The sequence below is a fragment of the Crocodylus porosus genome, unplaced genomic scaffold, assembly GCF_001723895.1.
Source record: "Crocodylus porosus isolate Cpor-Errol unplaced genomic scaffold, CroPor_comp1, whole genome shotgun sequence".
Taxonomy (NCBI): Eukaryota; Metazoa; Chordata; order Crocodylia; family Crocodylidae; genus Crocodylus; species Crocodylus porosus.
The window spans coordinates 120,638,785-120,663,249 of record NW_017728931.1 but is presented as its reverse complement, the minus strand read 5'-3'; the positions used below and the strand labels follow the sequence as shown (position 1 = coordinate 120,663,249).

Here is a 24,465-nt window from a genome sequence, read left to right as displayed (position 1 = left end):
CCGAGCGAAGGGGGGGAAGCTGAGGGGAATTCGGTAATGGCGACAGGGCTGGTAAGTGCCACAAAGTTTCGGTTACGGAGCCGCGCGGGTGGCGGCGGCGTGGGCCTGAGCCGGAGGCAGTGGAGTGTCTTTGTCAGACCCCGCTTCCGCCACCGCCCCACCCGGCCGCACGGGCGCCGCGGCCTGACAGTACCGCCGAGGATGGGCGCCGCGGCCGCAGGGCCGGGGCGTGGGCGCTGTAGGGGGACGGGGCTGTACTGGAGGCGCTGCCCCGGGGCCCGACAGGGGCGTTGGGGCGGGGGCCGAGGCTCCCATAGCTGCCCCCTCCCCCACTGCCGCAGACTTGTTACGCAGCTGTGAATGAATGGGCCCTTGCGCGCGTGCGCGCTGCCCCCGGGAGCATATAAACAACGGCCCTTCCAGGTGGCGGTCACGTGACAGGGTGCCCCCCTTCCCCCCGCGTGACTCACCAGCGAGCTGTAGCGCTTACGCAACGCTTTGGCTTCGTTCTGGTTCTCGCTGCTGCCTGGGCTGGTGGCCGGGTTGGTCCGAGACAAATGCAGAACTCTTGGCTCAGAGATACTACCTTTTATTAGACCAGCTAAGAAATGGAAAAAAAAAATGTATCTTTTTTCCTGCAAGCTTTCAGGCTCAGGGAAATAGATGGTAAAAAGTCCCCATAGGTAGAAAATAAACTTAATTTTTGCATGGAGGAAACTGATGGTGGAAGGCTGTTCCTCTGGGTCCGGTCCATGAGAGTGTCTTTGTGCGTTGCTCTTTGATGTGCAGATAAGGCTGGATTCCTGCCTGGGCGGGTGTCCAGTGCTGGAGCAGCCTTTCCCTGGCTGCTGCTTCCCTCCAGCTCTGGGGCCTCCTTTGCATTGGGACCTGCCCTGTTTTGTGGGAACCTTGAGGATAGAAGTGCAGTCTGGGAGTGATCAGCTGTCCAAGCCCTGCACCCATATACTGGGAAAGCTGGACATTTCCTTGAGCAGGTCTGCAAGGGGAGAGGGGGGACCGGGCAATTCCAGCATCGGCAAACAGACATGGGCCTCAGTGAAGAAGCCTTGTTTATTGCTACCTTCTACAGCAGCTGTACATTTGAGCATTTTGCTTTGTGCCTCCATAAGTATTTTTATGACATCACAAAGATGACACCTGTTTCCAGGGTGAATCAGGACAATAGGTTCCCATTCACCTGTTTTTGTGCTGGATACGGTTGTTCTTTGACCCAGGAGAAACTCAAAAGAGGTTTCTTAGATGTGGTAGAGTTTAATGGTTTGGATGGAGCAGTGCTTCTCCCACCCTCATCAGTGAGGAAGGGAAGGCAGCCCATAGCGTTGGATAAAAGTCTTTGGAGCTCAGTGTGTGCAGTCCTCAAATACTGTATATGCTGGGCATGTCTACACGTGCATTAATGTACCATTATTACAGTGCATTATGTTCTAGTACTTGTAATAACAGGTACTAAATGTGCTGGAATTGGCGCTACTGTGCATGTCTCTTACATGCCGCTAATGCACAGTAGACTATTTTACTGCATGTTAGAATGACTTTCGCCGAGACATGCTAATGTGCAGTAGAAGTGCACTTCCATCGTCTCTTGTAGATGTGCCCACTGTGCAAGTCTTGGGCTTGTTTGATCCTCTGAGGCCGACAGCTGTGACTCCAAAATATTGCTAGTATCTGCATCTGTCAGGGGTGTCCAGAGGTGTGATCCTGAACAGCAGAGCTGTTTCAGCAGAAGCTCCAGGTGTAGACAGAGTGTAACCAGCAAGACTTTGCTTCTGCTAGTATGATTTATTTTATTCAGAGGAGTTGCTTTTCTAGTTTAATTGAGTTCAGCAAAGTTTTAGCATGGGCCAACCTGAGATTTGGCAATAAAGGAAAAACTATCAGAAGGAAAGTTGCAGGAAATAGTCTTACCCAAACTTGCCAGAATGTTGTGCTTTGAGCAGATGTTGCTAAACCATGCCAAGTCTGGTGAACCCTAACCACCTGAAAACACATACTTCCATCTTCTGTATGATAACCGCTTCATAATTATTGGTGGTTTCTTACATATGAGCAATCCAACTACCATATTTACTTGAATACAAGATGAGGGTTTTCTCCCCAACTAGCATGTCTTATAATTGCATATATGGAAATCTCACCAGATATACTGTCTATCATTAAACTGTTGTCAGAAGTAGTATGTACTCAGCAATAACAACTATAAATTGATTAAACACAGACAACACTGAGCATGACTAAAACACATGGCCCATATTAGGCAAACAGACTGATGGGAGGGGGAGAGAGAGAGAGAGTGAGTGTGTGTGTGTGTGTGTGTGTGTGTGTGTGTGTGTGTGTGTGTGTGTGTGCGCGCGCGCACACACTCGGAGAGGCTGGAGCAAGTTCCTTTCCTGGTGCCAAAAATGCTGATGGGAGCCTTTTTTTAAACCAAAATTTCATATTGCAAAAACAACTGCATATCCAAAAATATACAATTACATATATATTAAACCCTTAAAAATGTGCATTGACTTCCCACAAAAGAATCCCTTCCAGAGCATTTTTTTTCATACAGAACCCTGTGGAAAAACTAGTGCTTTAGTAACCACCTGCAACTTTCCACCCCTCCTATCAATCCTCTCTGTTGGTTTAATGAAACAAGTGTGTCCAGTCCTTTTTCATCCACTTCTTTTCTGCCTCCTTTTCCCCAGTCTCTCTCTCTGTCTTGTCCCAGTCAGTATACAGGTTTCCCTTGCTTTATGCTGTACATGCATTCCTGGAAAATGGTGCATAACTCAAATTCATATAAAGGAAACCCACTTTACAATGTAACAAATAGGGACATATTACAAGACCTCAACTGTACTTACCCTCAGACCCATTTCTACTACTTTTACAAGACAATTTGGGTGTACTCACCAACAACAGATGGTATACACAAACACAGGGTAGTGGTGAATTTTACCATAATGAGGATGACAACTACAGAAATATGTGTTGCAGACAATGAGTGAGGAGCACAGATCCACACAGGAGACTGTATTTTGGTGCACACCACTCCCACAGTGCACTGCATAAAGCAGCTGACTCCAGGCTTCCACCACACCAGTCGCATAAGAGTGAATTTACCTCACAAATAACCAATTTTGGTATAAAAAGGATCATTGCATAAGAGTGAATTTGCACATACAGAACCCGCATAAAGCACTGGAAACCTGTATTTCTTCAGTTCACGCAGCCCCAGCTTCAGGCATTCTCTTTCAGTGAAAGCCAACCTTGGACAAATGTGCTGATGAGAACTGTGTGTGTGTCCCTTAAAAAAGCAGGCAGTTGTTTGTCTAGGAAAAAACAAGCTCTAGGCCTGGTAGACCAGGCTGGCAGTTTGAGAGGCTGGGACAAGCTCCAGGACCCTTCCCTGGTGTAAAAATGCTGGTGGGAACTTATAAGGACCGACAACCTAGCTGTATAAGATGTATGGTAGTGCCCATTAAGTGTGGTCTCCCTCACTGCTGACACTTTTTCAAGTCATGGTGGGTCATAACATTGCATACCCAAAATCCCTTTGTCATGATTTACCACCTAGTAGAATTTTGGACCTTGACTATTGGGCTTTTCCCAGTTGAATCCAGAACTGATTTGGACCTTGAAATAAAAAAAGTTTGTGCTATGTATAAGTAGATGCCAAAGTGCTGTTCAAAAATGTGTTTATGGAGTACCTGTTTTAAAAATTGCAGCAGTTCCCAAAAAAGGTAGCATGAAGCAAACCTGGCACTGGTTCTCTGTGCAAAACCCATGCTTAATTTCAAGGTTATTGTTTTCAAATTTGTTCCCTTCTATGTGTTCAGGGAAAGCATGGTTTGACAGTAAGGAGAGGGGGGAAGGGGCTATCAGAAAAAAGCTGAGCGGAAGCAGAGAGCAAAGGGGTACCTGACCCCCCAGATTAGTGGACAATCTTGTATTACAGTTATGTGTGTTTAGAATATCTACTTCACAACAGTTTTTGAGCAGGAAAGTGAACTGAAAAGGAAATCATCTTAGTCTATCCTTTAAAGTTCTGAGGCAGTGACATGCTATGGAGAAAAAACTTTATGATATAAACAGATCTGAATGTATCATGATAAAAACATTGGAAAATGAGCTTGGAACTTTTTTCTTGTTGAAAGTTTTTCTGCACTTTCAGATGTAAGCTGACTTGGATCTGAGGAGATTTATTGAGATCTGGAAACACCTTTAAAGCAATTGTCAAGTGAAAAATGTATTTCCTGGGTCAATACCAGCACATTATACATATACCCAGTTGGTCACAGGGCTTGAAGTAGTTAAGTACATCAGGATGGGGATTTTTTTTGAACTCGGCAGTTATTTTTAAAAAATATTTTCCCAGTGTAGTAATTAACTCATTTTTGGCAAGAAAAGCATGGTGGGGGGGAAGGTGGAAACAGATTTACAGGAAAACTAGGTGAAAGAGGTGGGGAAAGATAAGCAGAGGCGAATAAAAACAGAGAGCAGCACATATGAATGGATGGCCCCCTGAGCTGTTGTTATTTTTTAAGAAAAATGTTTTCAAATACAGGTTAGATACAGGTGAGGGAGAGGAGGAAGCCCGGGAGAGAAAATAGACCAGAAGAAGGAATGAGGAATAGTGAAATGAATATTACATGATGCACAAAGCATTAAGATGTATATATCACATTTTCTTCATCTTACTTTGTAGAACCCTGGAGAATACCCAAATCCTTGTTAGAACAAATTCTAACTATAACTGTAACAAAATCTGACTGTAACTGATTTCGTTGGGAATCGTGAATGCATAGCTGAACAGATCTGGAGCAGGGTAGGGAGATGGTAATAGCAACATGTTGAATACAAAAGTTGAGTCAAATTATTGTTTAATACTAGACACAACTTTTTTTTTATAATTGCAAGAGGCAGTGGCGTGTTTATTTTGCTTCTTTCCTTGTCCCCCTCTAAGCCTGATTTGAATTTTAGGGCTATAGCGTGATTTATTCTTTCAGATGAATTGTTCTGTGGTATGTGATAGAGCCTTAGATAGCTTTCTTTATTACTGTTACTCCTTTTTAACCAAATTCAGAACATTTTATATATTTGGGTGGCAATGCTAATGAGTTGTGCAGTTGTCATTATAGATCTGGAACATGATCGGTAAAATTATGATGATCTTAAGTCATCTTTTAGACAGGCCTCATTGTTTGAAACTGTTAATCTTATCACTAAGAACAATCTGTCAAGAGAAGTGTGGGACAAACCAAATAACTCAGCGACATCAATGCAATCTGTCACAAGACAGCTGTCATTTTGGACAGCTTCTGGTTGTGACCTTTATCATAGGTTTGGAGTGATTTATAAAGTGCTTCTATCTTCACTTTATATGAAAGAGTTTTTGCTTTTTATATTTTAAAGAGAACTCCTTTAAAGGGTATTGGACTTTTATATATAATACCCATTAGCACCTGTAAATATCTGATTAACAACTTTTGGTAAAATAGGAACGTACAGCTTTCTTTATAACTTTCAATAGGTGGCAGCCAGTAACTAGGGCTAAAGTAATATCCCAAAATGGTCTGTTTTGGGTGCTAAGATTAGGCATGTAAGCTCTGATCTGCACAGTTGATATAAGCCTTACAGATCTGTACAGATTTTATTGAAAGATGATGATATGAAGAAGTAAACTATTTTTCAGGGAAGTCTGCCTGAAACTTAATATGCCGCTGTTTTGGTATCCTCCTTCTCCGTTGTCTATAGTGAAGATAATGTGCTTTGAAGACAATTCTTCAAATACTAATCTTTACATAATTTGCTTTAATTAATTTATGCTTAATTTAACTTTTTTCTCTCTGTGACATTTGTGATGGTACTATGTGGTTTTGAAATAACGAGAGCTAAGAAGTAATGTGTTTCCTCGTAGCTTGTAGTATCTTGTTTGATAAATCAGGAATATATCTTAGCTGTTAATATATGAGAAGTGTGGAGTCATAAGGTAAGTCCTTGATGCTGTTGGCTACAAAATATCGTTGACACAGATGTAATTTCTACCAAGTTAGGTGGAATTGGTCATGTGGAAATGTTCCTTTTAAAGTGCATAATATAGTCCAAATTGATGTTAGTTGGAAGGCCCTTTGATAATTAGGGTGGGCCTGAATAAATGATTGAGTTTTTGGGGGGTAGCTTTGAACAGTTGCTGCTCTGCTTTTGAAAGCTCTTTGGTAGAATAGCGTAGAACATTATTTTGTTACACCCCTGTTTAATAGAAGTGTGAGCCTACAAGAAATCACGGCTGGCTCTTCTCAGCTGAAATGGGGTGCATCTACATGTGCATATTAATGCACAACAATAAACTTGGGCATATATTGCACTGGAATTTGTTGCTCCCAGGCACCACATTTATATATGTGCCTGGCACTGTAGCACTTTGAGCTGGGTAGGAGCAGCTCTGCCTAGCAGGGGACTTGGGGACTTAACCTGCTTCACTGCTTCAAGGGTGCTTCACTGCAACTACACATGCATTGCTGTGCATGAAAAAACTATTTACAAGTACTAACCTGGTGCGTAGTTCATTAGTTTCCTGTGGCCTAGTAGGGCCGCAGGTGTAGATGCCAAGATGTTCATTGTGGAGCTACAACTTTGCAGTAAACATCTTATGTAGATGCACTCATGGTGTCATAGTCCAAAAATGCCATCCTTTCTCCCCAGTTCTGGAAACGTCAGTGACTCTCTAGACATAAAAATCTGCCATAAATGAAAATGAGACAAGTACACAAAAGCCTAGAATTATTTCACTGTGGTAACAGGTATCTGCTGTTAGTTTACTGGAGATTTTTTTTCCCCCAGAGGGAGAAATGAAATAGGCCTAAATGCTCTGTGTGCCTTTGAAAATCTCCCTTATTAATGATTTATTTTATATATTTTAGTGTACAGAGGACTCACAATTAGAGGTGCACTGATATCATTGGCTATCAGCTTTTTTTGGCCAGTGTAGCCAATAATGTACTGCTAAACATAATGTGCCTTCTGGCCTGGACCCTAGATGTCCTGTGCAAGTCCGTGGACAGGAAGGAGGGGCAGGGGAGGGCAGATTGAGGCCCCCATGGTGAGGGAATGGGGAGGGGCTGAGGGTGCTTTCCAGCCAGGATGGTGAATAGGACCCAGGGCTGGGGCAGGGAGATGGATGGAGCTGCTGGTGGCATGTCCGGGGGGGGGGGTGTGGGAAAGGGGGGCGGCTGCCTGCTGCTGCTTGCACCCCTGGGAGATGTTTTGGGGGGCATGTACCCCCTGGATTTGTGCGTGGGGCTCAGGCAGATGCAGGCTGTCCCCTGCAGATTCAGGGCTCTGTGCTCTGCTGCCTTTGCTCTGGGAGTTATGTGCTGGCCACGTGTCCCCTGCCTGTCCAGCAGCAGTGGCGGCAGTGAGTTGTGCCTCCCACTGACGGACAAGCAGGGGATATACAGCCAGCACATGGCTTCCCGGGCAAAGGCAGCAGTACAGAGAGCCTGCAGTGGGCAACCCACATCAACTCGAGTTCTACTTTGGTTAGAAGTGTTCTTGCATTTAAAAATGGTGGCAATGGTGCTTGAACTAAAGCTCATTCACCACCCTGACTGGGCAGTGCCCCCAGGCCCTGCTCCACTCCCTCCCTCACCATGGGGGCCTCAATCTGTCCCCTACAGCCTTTTTCTCCCCCACGTCCCTTCCCCTCCACAGACTTACCTGCAGGGTGCTACTCTCCTTACTACCCAGCTGCATTCCTGTAAATTGGCTATCTGCCTGGGGAATAATCGGCTATTGGTATTGGTCAAGAACATCTTTATCATTGCACCCCTACTCATAGTGTATTAGACATGGTACCTAGGCTCAGTGAAATAATCTTCTGAAAGACAGGGTATAAAGTAAATAAAATAGGAGGCTAGAATAGATAACCAAATTATTGGTCACTGTTACACTTTTTCTTTCTAGTTGTAGGAGACAGCACTTTGGCAGAACCAACTACTTGCTCCTCTCACAGTTAGAGTACAGCCAGTTAGTCAAAATACACTTTAATGTTAAATGCCAAGAGTTTTTAAACTAACTTTTAAAATCTTAATTTAAATGTTAAGGGTTTTAGGAAATGAAGCAAGTTAGTTGTCAATGCATTTGAAATATGTAACACAACTTCATAAGGAAGGCTTTTTTCCTTCCAGTACAACTAAGCATTTAGGTGGTATTTGTATTTAGATAAAGGAAGAGGTAAATGATTCTGGATAGGGAAAGACATGGTGGTAAGGTAAAAGAAGTAGGTTGTGGGGTTATTTGAGACTTCCAGAGTTTTATGCATGCAATTTGTCTGTTTTTTTTAAAGTCAGATAACCTGGAGCATCCTAACATGGTGTGGGAAGTGAAGACAAATCAGATGCCGAATGCAGTACAAAAACTCCTTTTGGTTGTGGACAAGAGGACTTCAGGGATGAATGAGTCATTGGAGTTGCTGAAGTGCAATGAGAACCTGCCATCTTCTCCTGGATATGCATCCTGTGATGAACATATGGAGCTTGGTAAAGAATTTAATTGAGACCTGAAAAGTTACATAAAGGATGAGTCCTGTAGTTCCTCCATTTCTGAAATTCCTGTGAAGTCTATGGAAGTTAGGCACATGGAGTGATGACAGAATTTATCTCTTGCCAGGTTTATTGTTTTTCTGTTTATGTAATGCAGGGAGGGGAGGTGGCATGAGTATAGAATTGATGAATCATGCCACCTCACAGTCATAATGCATAATGATTTCCACATATAGCTCTGACACACAGGCAGATGTTGATAGAAACTTGCTTTTTTGACACTGAGCTAAAAGTTTCTGCTCACAACTTCCAGAGTTTTGCTTGGCGAGAAGAACACACAAAGCTTTATGTTGCCTTTCACAAGGACAGCATTGATTTTTTGGATGAAGCCCAAATGCAAATCATGGCACAAAAGAACATTTAACTTCAGTATTATCATGCTCCAGAAAAACAGTATAGAAGTCACTGAGTATCATAACTATATTTAAAATGTGAAGGTGAAGTTAGATAGTAGTTCAGTAATTCCTAGTAGAATTTTATACAGGAGTAATATTAACGTGATAAATAATTGCATTTGGGAACATCAGATAATGATGTATAGGAGTTGTTTAGGTTACTTTGGGCACATCTACATGAAACATTTACTGTGGAGCAGGCTAATTAGTTCTGCAGTAAACCTCACACATCTACACGCGTACTGCTTGCAAATACAAGTACTCTCCTGCTGTGGAATTCTTTACTCTGCAGCAGCTCCTTGTTGTTGCGCCCTCTGTTCTCTTTTTGGTCACCTTTCTGTCAAATTCTTGTATCTGCTCTTGTCAAGTGAATTTTAGCCATAGGAATAATAATGATTTTTTAAAATTTGCTTGTAGACGATCTTCCTGAACTACAGGCTGTTCAGACTGATTCCACCCCAAATGCGCTTTTCCAGCTTAGTGCAGATGTTTCACATCAAGAATATTCAAGGCCTTCATGGAACCAACATACCTCAAATGAAAATTCAGAAAGTGCTTATTCTTGTGAGAATGGGGTGAACTGGTTGACAGAACTGGCAAACATAGCCACGAGTCCACAGAGTCCTCTGATGCAGTGCTCTTTTTATAACAGGTACTAATATTAATTTAACTGTGTTCAGTTCTAAAATTTGCAACATATTGTTAGAAACATTTACTTTAGCTCCTAGAGACCTATGTGCCCTATTTGGAGACCCATACTTGGCCCTGCAGTTCAGACCGTTATTTTTACAGATGACAGCATAGGTCTCCTTATAAAGCATATTGTGAAAGCTGATTTTATTCAGGGGATGAACTCAAACAATACAAGTATTCCCTCCAAAGAGACGAGGCTGTATTGGCTTGCCATGCCATGGTGTCAGAGGCTTGATTAGAAGATTAACTTTGGTTATCTGCATGATATACTAAACATGATCACTTGGCTAGTGACATGGCTTGAGAAAATTAAAAAAAACTTATTTCTTATAAAATTACAAATTTTAAACATATCTTTTGGGAGTTTGGAATTCCTGTACAATACTGTTAAAATGTATTGGCACTGAAGTAAAAATTCCTTATCAGTGGTCTGTGACAGTCATTATGAGTTCTTGATTCTTCTCGATTTCACAAGCACTTTAGTTTTGAGATCTCGTTAGATTTTCTGCAGGGAGATATATTTCATATCACTGCTGAAAATAATACTACTAAAAATCATTGAGGCCATTGTGGGTACATCATTGTAACCGTGCAGCTGCCTTGTAACTCAAATGGTTCTTAGATTGGAGGTATTGGTTTCAGAATGTTTTAAAGGCATGCGCATCATGACAGAGGGGAGCTAATATGAATGGAAGACAGTCAGGACATGCAGGATATAGAAAAGAGCAACTTTTCTGTTCAGGTGAAGAAAATAATTGAGATTTTTATAAGGTGTGACAGGTGAAAAACATTAAGCATCTATTGCCAAGTTAAATCACATGGGGTTGACATTCATTTGCACCTACAGGGTGTGCCTAATGTCTGCCCCTGTGTGGTAGTGGGTTTAATAATAAACATATGTGAAGACAGGTTGTTTGTACAGACTGGCTTTTGGAAAGAGAGATCAGTTACAGGTTGAAATATCAAATATGGAAAGTTATTATGAAATAAAGACTACTTAGAATGCAATACCAGCACTTTATTGTGTTGCCAAAATCTGAGCCTTATTTTAATAAAAGCTAATTTTCTATCTTAGATCATCTCCTGTTCACATAATAGCTACAAGCAAAAGTTTACATTCCTATGCACGTCCTCCACCAGGATCCTCAGAGAGTGATCCTGGCTTCTCTAAGCATCACTTGGATGAAACACCAGTCAGACATGAACGGGTGAGTTGTCCTGAAACAACAAGCTATATGAAGAAGCAGGTCTGGTGGGTTAAACTTTTCAGAAACAGAATTAGTTAAGAGTAAAAATGTATTTGTTTCTAAAATTATTCAGAAGTTGTAGGCTAGTTTCCCTTTTATCATTTTTTTTCACACTGACATTAAGCTTGGTTTGGTACATGACACAAAGTACCTTTGCCCCATAGGGAGTACATTCTAAAAGACATATAGAAAAGGAAATGTTAGGAACTCTGGAGGAGGCAACCATGAATTGTGGGGGTGTTTCAGCTTAATGACTTCTTAGCTAAAATTTGTTGCTATTGTGGATGAAGGTGGCAGGTATCACTTACGATATATAAAAAGGGACTGATGATAGTATTTACCACTGCCATGAGCATTTTTTTTTCTCTGATTCCTGTGTGATGGTTTTTGAGTCTGATCTAAATTTCACTAAAAAGATTGGCTAATTTCTGTGTGACATTAACGACAATAAAACCATGTAGGTTAATGATTTGGCCCTAAGATGGGCTGGAGGAGCATTGCACAGTGGAGGAATGTTACATCTCGCTGAGTAAGAAAAGGCACTTAGGGGTTGTGAAAGGACCATGGCCAGAAGGATGATGGCAATAGAGTCTCAAACATAGGGGTAGGGTCAGAAGGATGCAAGGGAAAAAGAGATAATACTTTGTTCACATTTGCTCTTTGAAGCTTCCTGCCACTATCTCTAAGCAATACTTGTTTTACATTTCTCCATTGGAAGTTAGTTGGTCTACTCAAATGCATGGTAAAACACAGTCCTAAAGTAATCTATGTAAAAAGCATTGATATGTTTTTGTTCTTTCAATAGGCAAATAGTGAATCAGAGTCTGGCATTTTTTGCATGTCATCCCTGTCAGACGATGATGATCTAGGATGGTGCCATTCATGGCCGTCAACTGTTTGGCACTGTTTTTTAAAAGGTAAAAAAAACAAGCAATGTAGGCTAGGGCTTTTTTGTTAGCCACTCCTCCTTTTGGAAGATACTAATCTTATTGTTTTTAAATATCAGGCACACGTTTATGCTTTCACAAAGGGCGTAATAAAGAGTGGCAGGATGTTGAAGATTTTGCTAGATCTGAAGGCTGTTCAAATGAGGAAGAACTTCCAATGCGTACTTACAAGGTAGGCCTTTGATGCTTCTAAATCCTGTGCATTAGCCATAGCAAAGACCTTGATTTGTGTGCAGTCTTATCCAGGTGCCTTTAATTACTGTTCCAAGAATTTTTTATGAAAGAGGCATGTGGAAGGTATCCATTAGTTAGCAAGATGTTGTCTGAACCCCTCAGAATAAAACAAGTGGGCAACGTGCAGATATGTTGAATGTTGTGTATTTTCTTACTGCTTTCTGCAGTTCATTTAACTCCTTGAGTGTTGGTGTGCCATAAAAAAGATGTGGATACATTTTGCAGCATCCACAGATTTAAATTTTTCTGGAGAAAAAAAATCTGAAGATTATCTGTATTTATAGGGCTATGGTTCTGATGGTTTGAAGCTGATATCTCATGAAGAAAGTGTTTCATTTGGTGAATCTGTACTGAAGTTGACTTTTGATCCTGGCACAGTAGAAGATGGTTTGCTTACAGTAGAGTGCAGATTGGATCACCCTTTTTATATTAAAAATAAAGGTAGGAAAATGTTGTGCATGTGAAACAAAAGCTTCTGTATGTATATGATAGTGTTCTAAACAACTGTCTGTAGCTCTAGCCATACCTCCCAGTTTTTATTGTTTAAAGCAGCAGTTGGCAACTTTTCAGAGTTGTGGCCAGAACAAAACTGGCTTGGGTCTGAGGTGAGTGAGCCAGTGTTCCAACACAGTGGTGGCAGGTTTTCACTGCTGCTGCTTCTCCCTGCCCTCAGCTGTGGTGTTGGCAGAACTCCCTGTTGTCTGGCCGCGGCATAGCATCTGTCCCTGGCAGATTTCCTTGCTCCTTGGCTCCAGCACAAGTACAGGTAAAATCCCTCACTGCCAGAATGCCACTGAAGCCTCCCAGCTCCATAGATTGGATCTGGCCTGCAGACCATATGTTGCCAATCCCTGGTTTAAAGCTTCTTATTTTAGAGTCACTTTGAATCTACTCAAAGAAAACACTGCATTTTGAAAAGACAAAAGCACTTTTTCAAACTTTATTGATTTATTGTATTGTCCCTTACTTGCTGAGCATGACACTTACATGGTTGATGAAATTATCAGTATATTTGGTTTTCTGTTCAGCTTTTTTTTTCTTCCCTAAGAAAAATCTTGTAAATGAGGTAAAATAAATTATCAGCAATTCCTGAACAGAAGTTTCTCATTTTTGGGGGGGAAGCTGTTTTTCTCTTATGCATATGAGCTTGCTTTTTACCATCTGAGATAGATCATCAGGCTGTTACAGTCTAATTTAATTCTTGATCTCTTCAGGCTGGTCATCCTTTTATCCAAGCTTGACTGTGGTTCAGCATGGCATTCCATGCTATGAAATACATATTGGAGACTTGTGTCTACCTCCTGGACACCCTGATGCCATTAACTTTGATGATTCAGGTGTTTTTGATACATTTAAAAGGTAATTTTTGGATTAAATGGGTCTGTATATTTCATGCATAAAAAAGTTCTGTTAATGAACAGATGTGTAAGTTTACAGGTATTTGAGAGTAGTTACTTTATGGTGGCACAAAGGTATAAATGAAAAATGTAAAACTTTTGGGCAGTGAAACCTCTAAAACTGTAGAGGTTGTGGTCCTGTTGCTGCTTAGGACATTTTAGAATTGATCAGATAAAGCACTAGAAAATATTGCATAGAACAGTCCTGCACTGGGAGAAGTGGGGTGGACTGGGTGATATACAAATGTGCATCAGTTGGCTACTGCCTCGTGCTTTATATGCAGCCTACCCAGTAATTAGTATTCAGTTTGGCATGGCTTTATTGCTTCTGGAATAATGAGTTTTCATATTTAGATTGGTCTAATCAGATTTTTTAGGTGTCTACAATTACTTTATTTAATTTAGTTCATAGAGAAGAAAGAAAACAGTTTTGATCAGAATTCTTTATGTTTAAGATGCCTAGTGTATTTGAATTCCACTGTTATTTCCCATAAACCCCAGGTTCTGTCTAGGAGCAGTGAATGATCTGTGGCCACAACCAACTTCCATTTCAATCAGAAATACTAATGAGCTTTGTGTTCTTTTTTTTACAATAGGAGTGAGTTTAAAATGGCTATTTTAAGCTCAAGCTTCTATTGAAAAGGCTTCTGGACTCTAAGGAGGTAGAGGGAGAGCTTAAATTTGGTTTCCCCAACTCGGCTGCCTGTGCTTTTGTTTCTTTTGGGTCCTCGGACAGTGTTTACATCTTACTGAAGGAATTAGTTTGGTAGCATCCAGCTCATCCTTCATTTCAGTTGTAGTGTTTATAAAGACCTTGTCTAGTCCCTTGGCAGAAAAAAAATAGTGTGGGAGGGATTCTGAAGCAGTAGCTGCTGGCAGAAGGGCAGAATAAATTAAACACACACACAAACTAAAACTCTTGAGTTGTTGTAGGAGGGAGTAGTTGGGGAAGGAACTGGAGCAATGGAGGATAAAGAGCCCTTTCCCCCATATCCCTCTGCTTCTGAGCTAGCAAGCTAGGTTGCCAGCTAGTTGCCCTGTATTCCCTACTTCTGCTGCTGCTTACTCCACGAGTAGAATTTGGACAGCGACACAGTCACAGCCTCCTCCTAGTCTGTCTTGGAGTAAGGGGAAAAACTTCTGCCAGCAAACTGGCGCAAGTCCTTGCAGAAGCTTGGGGCATTTTTACACATGGGCGCTTTTCAAAGCGCCCAGCACTGCGTTGCTTATAATTGTATAAGTGTTGAAATGCACGTCAGTGCTGAGAAAATGGCAGTGGCAGTCCTGCCATTTTCTGCACGCTGACACACATTTCACAACTTATATAACTGCACATTGGCAGCACTGTTTGCATCAGAATCAATTAATTGAGTCTGTTCCAAAGCAGCGGATCTCCAAAGCGTTGCGGGGCAAAAAGGTACGTGTATAAATGTCCCTGGTCTCTGCCTGGTGCTACTTTGATTTCCTATGTTAAAAAAGCACTTCCAGGTTCTTCTTAAGTCAGGAAGAATAGGCAAGTGATGGAGGAGATACCAAATTCAGTTTTAAAAATAAAACCTTTGGTTTATGTTAAGTATTCGTGTTTTAAAAAGTTAGTCTTTTAGTACTTGTTGGCATGTTAAAGGACTTAGTGAATGATCCCTTTCTAAAGGTAATTTAGGCATGTATATTTTTTCCACATACGATGAATTAAAGGCTCTAGCATTTCAAGTACCTTCTGCAACTCATTTTTTTTTACCATGAGACGTAGTAGAGTTATCACAATTTTGCCACTAGAGGGTGGAAGATTATCTACTCTGAATTGAAATCATGAATGATATGCTTCTGTATGTGTTGGAAGTTCTCAGATAGAAGTTACCAAGTGCAGAGGTATTATATTTCAGTCCCTGGAGCAGTGCTGTATAAAGACTATGTTTATAATGTTGGCATCTGTGAACAGTATTTCTTTATACTTGCAATTAACATTCACATGTCCAAGTGAACTACAAAGCGAATAAACAAGACTGTTTCAAGAAGTTTTATGGGAAAACTTTGTTTGCAAAATAAGTATCGAAGTATACTATGTGTAAAAAATATACGTAAGTGTTATATCATTACTTAAGTGCATTCTCTGCAGTTTTAACTTTGAATTCATGATTGTACATTCTGGGTCATCCACAGGGCATCTTTGTTTTACTAACTTGTAATTGGTATTGTACAACAAACTACTTTTTTTTAAAGCTTTAATACAACAATTCTCTCTGAAGTTTGAAACAGTAACTTGTAATTGTTGGTATTGTGTAGCAAGCATCTTTCAGTTTTACTGAATGTAATATCTGTATAGTTAAGCTTGGTGTGGTTTTGCATTACCACACTTTTATAATTCCTCACAAAATGTAGCACGTCCATATATAACATCTTTGATAACCAAAGATGTATTCTTTTTATATGTATAAAAGTACATATATATCTTAAATACTACACTGAAGCTTCACAGAAATACTAATGGGGTTAGCTGGGCCTTGGGTCGGAGGAAAAAAGTTAACATTTCCATATTTTGCTGACAAACCAAATTCTGCATATTTACAACGCATGAGTAAAATGATGCTCACTGTATGTAGTGTAGCTGTTTAAAACACGCTTAGTTATTTATGCTTTTTTGGGTTCCAGTGGCTTCTCCAGGTCTAGTTCATGTCCCTTAGGTAAATTAAGGCACACGCTTAAGTTTGCAGCTGCCCAACTCATTTTTAAACCCTATGGTTGTAAAGGTTTGCAAAAGTGCACTGAATGTAACTGATGCAGTCATGTCTGTCCCAGGAGCCTGCAAGAGAAGCAGCAACCACTGAAGGCAGGGAGGAAGCTCTTTAGCTTCACACCCATCTCCAGAGCAAACAAGCATTGTGTCAGTGGTCTGGATGCCCTGCTAGACTCTACAGACTAGAATGGAAAGCCACTGGTGTGGCTTTGCTCTGTGGGCTCCATTCTCCGTTTTTGTCACTCTGCAGCAGGGAAGGAGTGGCGTTGGCCCACATGCTGTTTGTTCACAGTCCCAAAATGAGTTGTCTTTCACAGAAGTTATCACTCTGGGTAGGCACCTACCTTAATTGGGATTAAAGTGGAAGCTGGCCTACAGTCCAAAGCACAAAATAACAGACTATTCCAAAAGGAGAGGAAATGAGATGGCAACATGACTCGTGCATAGGTAGAGCTACTAAACAGCATGGAAGATCTTGGGCAGTTGCATCCTACTGCTGCATTGTGGTGAATTGAAAATGTAAGGATGGTACCAAGTCAGAACAAATGAGTAGTGGAACACTGTATCGCGGGTTGTCAAGGAGTAAATTTACAAGTTTGTAAATTACTAATTAAGTGATGTATCTCTTTATTCTAGTTACGATTTTACACCAATGGATTCTTCTGCAGTTTATGTGTTAAGCAGCATGGCTCGTCAGCGTCGTGCTTCTTTATCTTGTGGAGGATCAGGTAGTCAAGACTCAGAGAGATCAGAATGCAGTAAGAACTGTGTGTCATCTGGATCGTCACAGCTTTCCTCCAATTCTTTGTATAGCAAAGCTGGCAAAAGTCACAGCTCAGGGACTGCAAGTACTGTGAGTGCCACTTCTCCTAACAAGTGCAAAAGACCAATGAATGCCTTCATGCTTTTTGCCAAAAAGTACAGAGTTGAATATACTCAGATGTATCCAGGGAAAGATAACAGGTAATGGCACTTAAGTTCTTAGTTTTGGACCTGCAGTTAATGTAACCAACTTGATAAATGCTTTTCAGACTTGCAGTGAATTCAGTTTTGCATGTATATGTAGATGTTTGAAAAACCGAATTGAAAGCTGCTAACAAAAGGCCAAATTTAAGAGGAGGCTTTAAGGGTTTCTCACCTTGGAGAACTTGACAACAAGTGTCAGGGCAGAAATTGGTTTCATTTTCACTATCTGTACTGTAACTTAAAATGGATTTTTATCTTGCCTTTAGAAGCATTTTTTAATAAAAGAGTGTGTGTGTGTATTCTCAGATTATCTGTCCATAGTGATAAGATTTGATCGGGGTGGGGGGGATCCTGTGCAGTCCTTTTTTGTTGGTCAGTAGGAAACAGGGATTTTTATAACTTGCCACACAGATCTCAGGTTGAGTTTTAATACAACAGTGTAAGTTCTTTGGGACTGGGAACCTACCATGCAGAAAACCCAGCCCTTTAATCCTATTGTTCTGTGATGTTAAATCAAAGCAGACCACCAGTTAGAAACATTTATGATTGGATACAAGGTTATTTACAGTGCAGTGAGTTGGAGCTGCAGTGAATGGATTTCAAGTTGGTTTGAATACATCCATGCACAGATTTAGGCTGAGGAAAACCAGCAGTAGCCTAAGTGACTGACATCATCAAATGAAAGGTTTGGAGCACAGGAGGAAGGCAATGTAGGAGAACACAGCCCCTTGTCTCTATCAAATGTACTATAGATTCAGTCACCAGAGATTTGAATTTGAGTCCTCAAACTTCTGACAAACAAAATAGCCTTGCAGTTGTAGCATTTGAGTAAATTTTATTCAGCCAAATACCACTGCTGATATAGGGTTATTGGTTGTAGTTGGTCTGAAGACATAGGCAGGCAAGGTTCTTTGGGTAGATGTGATACCTTTCATTAGACCAACTAAATAGTTGGAAAAATTGTTTTTTGCAAGCTTCTGGGAACAAACACACTTCTTCAGGCATAGGGAGATATAAGTTGCTGATATGGGGATTTGTCTCTAAGTGGCTATGAGTGGGCATGTGCCTTGACAACCTGACCTCTGATCCTGTTTTGCCCCAGCTGTCCCCATACCAAACGTAGTAACTGACTCACCATTTGCTCTGTCATGGGCTTAAAAAGCAATTTCTATTTCCACCCTTGGGCTTAAAAGGCAATGTCTATTTCCACCCATTCCCTCAGTTCCTCTTGCCCACCCTGGTTTGAGATAACCTCCTGTCTGCAGTCTCATATTCTTGCCTTTCCTTTGAGTAACTGTTCCTTTTTGTTTTTCATATGCATTTTAGAAACTCATAAGGGATGAGGAATTTGTAACAGAATGAAATGGTCTTTCATTTTGAGAAAGGAGAAACAATGCACCGAAGCCAGGCTAATAAAATCTGGGGCTTTGTCAGCTGTAGTTTGCAGGTCAAAAGTCACTTGATGCTTAGAATGAATGAACCCTTATCCCCAGGCCAAATCTAACAAGCTTGAAAACTGGTGTTAAGACAAAATAGTGGTATAATTTCTGTTTATTTTGCTGTGTAGATATGAGTTCTAATCCTGTACAACAGAGTATTTGAATAATTTGAGTGAGGTAAAGTTTAAAGGTGGAAAGCACACCTGAATTTGTTAGCATGATTTATTGATGCTAGTCCCTGTAGCCGTGTGATTTTAGATGCAAAGCAGGAACAAATATAATGGCTTAATTCATGCAGAAGTTATGATAGCACCACAAATTATGCCCAAATAATAGTTCCCTCCTTTTTTAATTAGTTACAAGGTAGGCATATCCCTTAGTTAGTTTTTTCTTAAATATGGTCAAATAAGGATCATTTAAGAGCATCCCCAAAGTCATGAATGATAGAATGCAAGTTGAGGAGGGAGAGCACAGAAAGAGGTACTGTAATAACATGTTTTTTTCCTGACTCCCCTCTACCTAGTAGAATTAATTTTTAATGAAGTTGGAAGAGGCCCTTTAAAATTTGGAACCTGTCTTCCACAGCTCAGTGGCAGGAGTAGTTGGCCCCTGTTGACTGATTTCTTTTGAAATTGAAGCTCTTGCCTTTGAACCAGATTCTTTTGAAGTTCTCTGATACACCAGCCTATACTCACCTTTGATACCTGAATATACAGCTTTCTAGAGGTTTCTACTTGGAAGCCCAGCAGTTTGAGGTGTCATCCTTAAGCAAATTCCTCATCTAGTTGAGTCACAACGCCTTCCTCCATAGTATCCCAGGCACTGGAACTAGGTAGCAGTGTTTTGAGGAGGAAAGGCTTCCCATGTGACTTGAATATCGCCCTAAAACTGCCAGAATATACTTGAGAGGCAAGGACTTTTGTGGATGATACCTTTTATTGAACCAATGCTTTTGAAAGCTTGTCTAAGCCTATCCCAGTCGTGCAGTTGATCTAATGCAAGTTATTGTCCCCCAAAAATCCATGCCTGACATAATTCCTGGACCATCACAGCTACAACCCGACTCCAATACTGCCAAAATATACCTGGTCTAGAGACAGTCTAACCAGGCTGGCTTTTTTTACTTCTAGTTTAAAATAAGCTTGATACAAGAATGTTATTAAAGAACCACCATCAGAAACTTATTTGCCAGAAGACACAAATTGGTTCAGGTATAGATTTTCTCCTGACAGTTGATGGCTTGTTCTGTCATGTCCTCAAAGCATCTTCCCAATACAAAGGCAGTGGTTATATATAGAGATCAGATTAAATATTCACTTTGCAGCCCCTAGGAGTCTGGCTCTATAGTAAAGCCTGTTGGAATTCAAACCTGTTGACAGAGAATGAAACAGCCTCTCTCAGAGTTGCCCTACCTGGAACTATCCAGAAGTGCTTGGTGGCCTTGATTGCTTAGCATCTGTGAACACCTGCACTGCCTGCAGTGATGTTCGTGCACGCCTTTCCTTAAAGATTGGCAATGAGCTTTTCATTTCACTATTGTATTGGATAGGGAGGGTCACATACCTGGTGTTTCTGTAAACATCATTAATTAAACAACATCAGTTAAAATATTAATGACATTCAGCAAAAGGATGGAACTACTTTTGTATTAACATCTAATCAGTGTTTGGGGTGCAATTAAGCTATGTGGCATGATGATAAAAGGAGATTACTCTCCAGTTGGTCTGCAGCTTAGTAGTAGTAAGGTCAGAGGGACTTGGGGGGTGTTTTTTTCCTTTCTTCTACTCCCCATGTTCAGTTTCTGGAGATACTCAGGGGTAAGTCATGACAGATGAGCCCTGGCTGCTGCCCAGCATTGCATTCAGTTAGAAGGATGCCAGTCTGAGATGCTTTCTCCAGCCCCTGCATACAAAGGGTTTGGAGCTCTGAGGCTACTTTCACCGAGGAAGGCTGTACTACTGAGTTCTCAGCAATTCATCTTCATCTTGTAAAGTAAGGTGGAGGAGAACATGGGTACAAACCCGGAGGTGGTTTGTGCCAGGCTGATGAGACGGACCAAATTCTTAACCATTTTAGGTACAGTGGTACAGGTATATTCAGGGTTATTTTTGCATATCAGTATTCTGGAAGCCTGGCTCAGTTACAGAGACATCTCAGATATTGTTTACAGGTCAGTGAGCTAGGGGGCAGTCAGAACATGCCCAGATGCTACAGAGAGGAAATACTGCTGATATCCCATGTGTTTTTTCTCACATCTAACTGGTGTCTTTTGTAAAGTGCTGACTCCAAAAAGAAAAATAAGAAAATGTTGGGAGATTGATTATCAAAAAAGAAAAAATCCTGCTGTGACCATTCTGTAAACATTTATTTTGCAGAGCCATAAGTGTGATACTTGGTGACAGGTGGAAGAAAATGAAAAACGAAGAAAGACGGATGTACACATTGGAAGCCAAGGCTTTGGCTGAGGAACAGAAACGTTTAAATCCTGACTGTTGGAAACGGAAACGAACAAATTCCGTATGTTTTTGTCAAACAGTGCTCTGCTCTAGCTACAAGTTAAAAATCAGATCCCACCATAGTCCCAATATTTCCCTTTTGCTGTGGTGTTTGCTGTACTAGCTACATCTCCTAACCTCTGCTGCACCATCCCCCATATCCTTTCATTTCTCTACAGTCCTTAACCCAGGGGTGGGCAAAATGCGGCCCGCGGGCTGGATGCGGCCCGCCAGGCCATTCTATCCAGCCCAGAGCCCCTAAAAAATTTAGAAAATTGATAGTTATCTTTCCCTGACTGCCTGTCATGCAGCCCTCACTGGCTTGCGAAAACTCAGTAAGCGGCCCTCCACCCAAAATAATTGCCCATCCCTGCCTTAACCCGTTGTTGGACAGTTGCTGTCACATTCTAAGTGGGTAAGGGGGGACAAGAACGCTGCTGCTGGCATGGCTTTGTGTAAAGGGTGGGAGTCACCCTCCCTCACATGACTCCTCAAAAACTGCATGAATTCCACAGCGCTGAAGTCAGGAATATTTTTGAGGTGTCTGGATAAAGGGAAAATAACTGATCACAGTAAAGAGCCTACCTAAGTTTCAGCTCACACATGGCCACAATAATGCAGTTGTGGCTATCAAATCAATCTGTGTCTCGAAAAGGAGTTACAAAACTAGTTTTAGATCCTGCTCCTGTTCCCTTGCTATGTCTTGTGATTTACAGTTACATTTCCCTGGATTCTTTTTTCAAATATTTTCCCCTGACTTTCCTGAGCCAAAGACTCAAAAAGGAAAATTGAGATATGCAACTGTTAGAGTGAACAAACCTGCTATTTTTTCCCACAGTGCCTTGCATTTACAGTAACTTTGAATGCTGTATGTAGATAAATATCACGTTTCTATTAAAAAATAAGTAACAGTATCCCTTTAAAAAGTGGAATAAACCTTAAGAGCCTGGAGCACCACATTAGCAGTTGTGGATGCATTAGTTCGGAGTTGGGTAAGAGCTAACATTGATGTTAGAAAAGATTCTATTATGCCTCCAGTTAAAAGAGGAAAATATGCTAGAAGGGGATGCAGTAAGAGATGTTTGCCAGGAATGCCCTGTGTTTCAGTCGTGTTAAGACAGGCAGGAGGGTAGCAGAACTTCCCACAGTCGGCTTGGACCCAGAGTGCTGGCTTTGGTGTTTACCCCCTTTCCTGTTTACTGGTGGCTTTTAGCAGAGGACTTCAACTTCAGGAGCACAAACAAGACACTATTCTGCAGAGCCTGGACGAGCACTGCAGTAGGGCTCAGCTAGAAATTGCTCCAAGTCAAGCTGCTTCTGCTCTTCTTAGCATCCATATTTAGAACAGAGCTTTCAGTCATCACCAAATCCCAGATGTCATTGCCAAGCTGACTCCTTGAATCTTTCTGTGCAGTGCATCATGCTAGTAGCTACAGCAGCAGAATTAACATTAGGAATCGTATAACCAATCAGTGAGTTTATGAATGTATTTTATGGATTACTGCAGTGTTTTTTTTAGTTTAAAAGACTCCTATTTAATATCTCTATCTTTTCCCAATAATGCACTTTTAGCAGTCAAATTCAGTGCTGCCTGTGTAGCTCAGTTGAAATAAATTCAGTTGGATATATGAATGTACCAGTCTGTCCGACTGAGATGCACAGTACTGCACTCTTTTATGCTGAGAATTTTCCTATTAACTTCTTTTGGGCCCTTGTATACTAAGCCGCCTTAAATGCTCAGTATAGACTTCCCTCCAGTGATGTCAATAGCTACCTGGTTTAATTGCTTTTTTTGTGAGGAACAGAGAGCTGCTAATAATCAGAGCTTTTCCTCCAAGACTGCTTTAGCTTGGCCAATTGATAGCCTGATTATAAAAAGTCACTGTTATATAATTTTGCTGCAAAGTATGGGGATGTTATTCATGTTTGGTATTTTGCACAAAGTGCAACTATTTCCATGATTTTTTTTTAAGAAATCCTTTCTGCATCTGAGATGACTGCATTTCTTTTTATTTTGGAAGTGCTGACATGGTTTTCCTTGTTACTGTTTTACAGGGTTCACAACAACATTAAGCCAAAACATCACCATTCTTAACTGCATTTACAAAATGGCTTTGACACTTGATGGAGAAAAAGCTTAAGATCAGGGTCTCTCCATTTGTTGTGAATTTGTGCGACCACAGAATACTGGCATTATCACATCGGAAAATGATTTAATGAGTGAGGATTTGCTTTCTACAATAGAGCATTAAGTAAGCTAAAACTATCAACATTTTAAACCAAATTGCCTTATTTTTCTTCCAAACTTCATGTATGTCTATCAGGTAACATAGGCTTGAAAATGGACATCCTGTGGTGCTAAAGTATATTAGGAAGAGGAGGAGATGTGTATAAATATTCTATTTTTTGAAACAATGTACAAAAAGGGGAATTTTAAAATATGTAACAGCTGTTTATACATTGATTCTTATTGCTGATTGATATGTATTGCACAGACCATGTCATTAATTATGATTCTGGGAGCTGGGATTTTCTGAGACGGCAAAATGCATTTTTACCAAACTGTCGACTCCCAGTCTGCCCTGTGCCAACAAGTGACTGAATACGTGAGAAGTGGACAGCATAGTGTCATGTCACATGGGAGTTGCTTGTTGGGGTGCCACATGTCAAATTTATATCCACAGTGAGATATTTTTGCACCAGCTGGCAATGTGTGAGCTGTTATTTCCAGTGGAGGTAATGGCCCAGGCCGTAATGAAATGCTTTATCTCCAGAACATGGTGCTACTGATAATTGGCTCCTTATGCTTCTACCTTTTGTGTTTTGTCTCCTCTGCCACATATTCTAAGATGATATTTTATTTTGCCATATGACATCTTCATGGTGGGGGCAAACTTTGCACTTAACTGTAGGTGCAACACTTGCACTTTACTTTTTTTCCTCCAACTGTCTAAAATTAGAGCAGATGCATTAGAATTACAACTGCTTTTGCTGTGAACATTTACAATCATGGCTTTTCTTGTTACTAAATAAACTGTGTTTCTTTTTTTTAAGAATCACAACTGTAAACTAAGTTCAGTTCATGACACACATCTACATGATGTTGCCCCCAAGATTTTTTGCACACTATATTCTTGTATATTATTTCAAATAAATGTGTAAAACTTGTTGCGTGTGTTCAAACTCCAGAGTATTAGTCATTAAGTCAGTCCTGCAGAAATGAATAAATTATATATTAATTTAAATTTTGCAAATCTGTATAAAGGCTTGTTTAGCTGTAGGTTCGTAGGAAGGAAACAAGCATATGGAATA

General features: G+C 40.8%; 1 protein-coding gene across 1 annotated transcript; it reads left to right on the top strand.

Annotated features, from left to right (window-relative positions):
• On the top strand, nucleotides 1-24,398 carry HBP1 (HMG-box transcription factor 1). Its single transcript, XM_019543553.1, has 11 exons — nucleotides 1-51; nucleotides 8,351-8,543; nucleotides 9,419-9,653; nucleotides 10,770-10,902; nucleotides 11,747-11,858; nucleotides 11,948-12,060; nucleotides 12,407-12,563; nucleotides 13,337-13,481; nucleotides 16,890-17,216; nucleotides 21,034-21,175; nucleotides 23,209-24,398. The coding sequence occupies exons 1-11, from the start codon at nucleotides 37-39 to the stop codon at nucleotides 23,224-23,226; spliced, it is 1,590 nt and encodes a 529-aa protein (XP_019399098.1). The 5' UTR covers nucleotides 1-36; the 3' UTR covers nucleotides 23,227-24,398.
• Nucleotides 24,399-24,465: the final 67 nt, after the last annotated feature.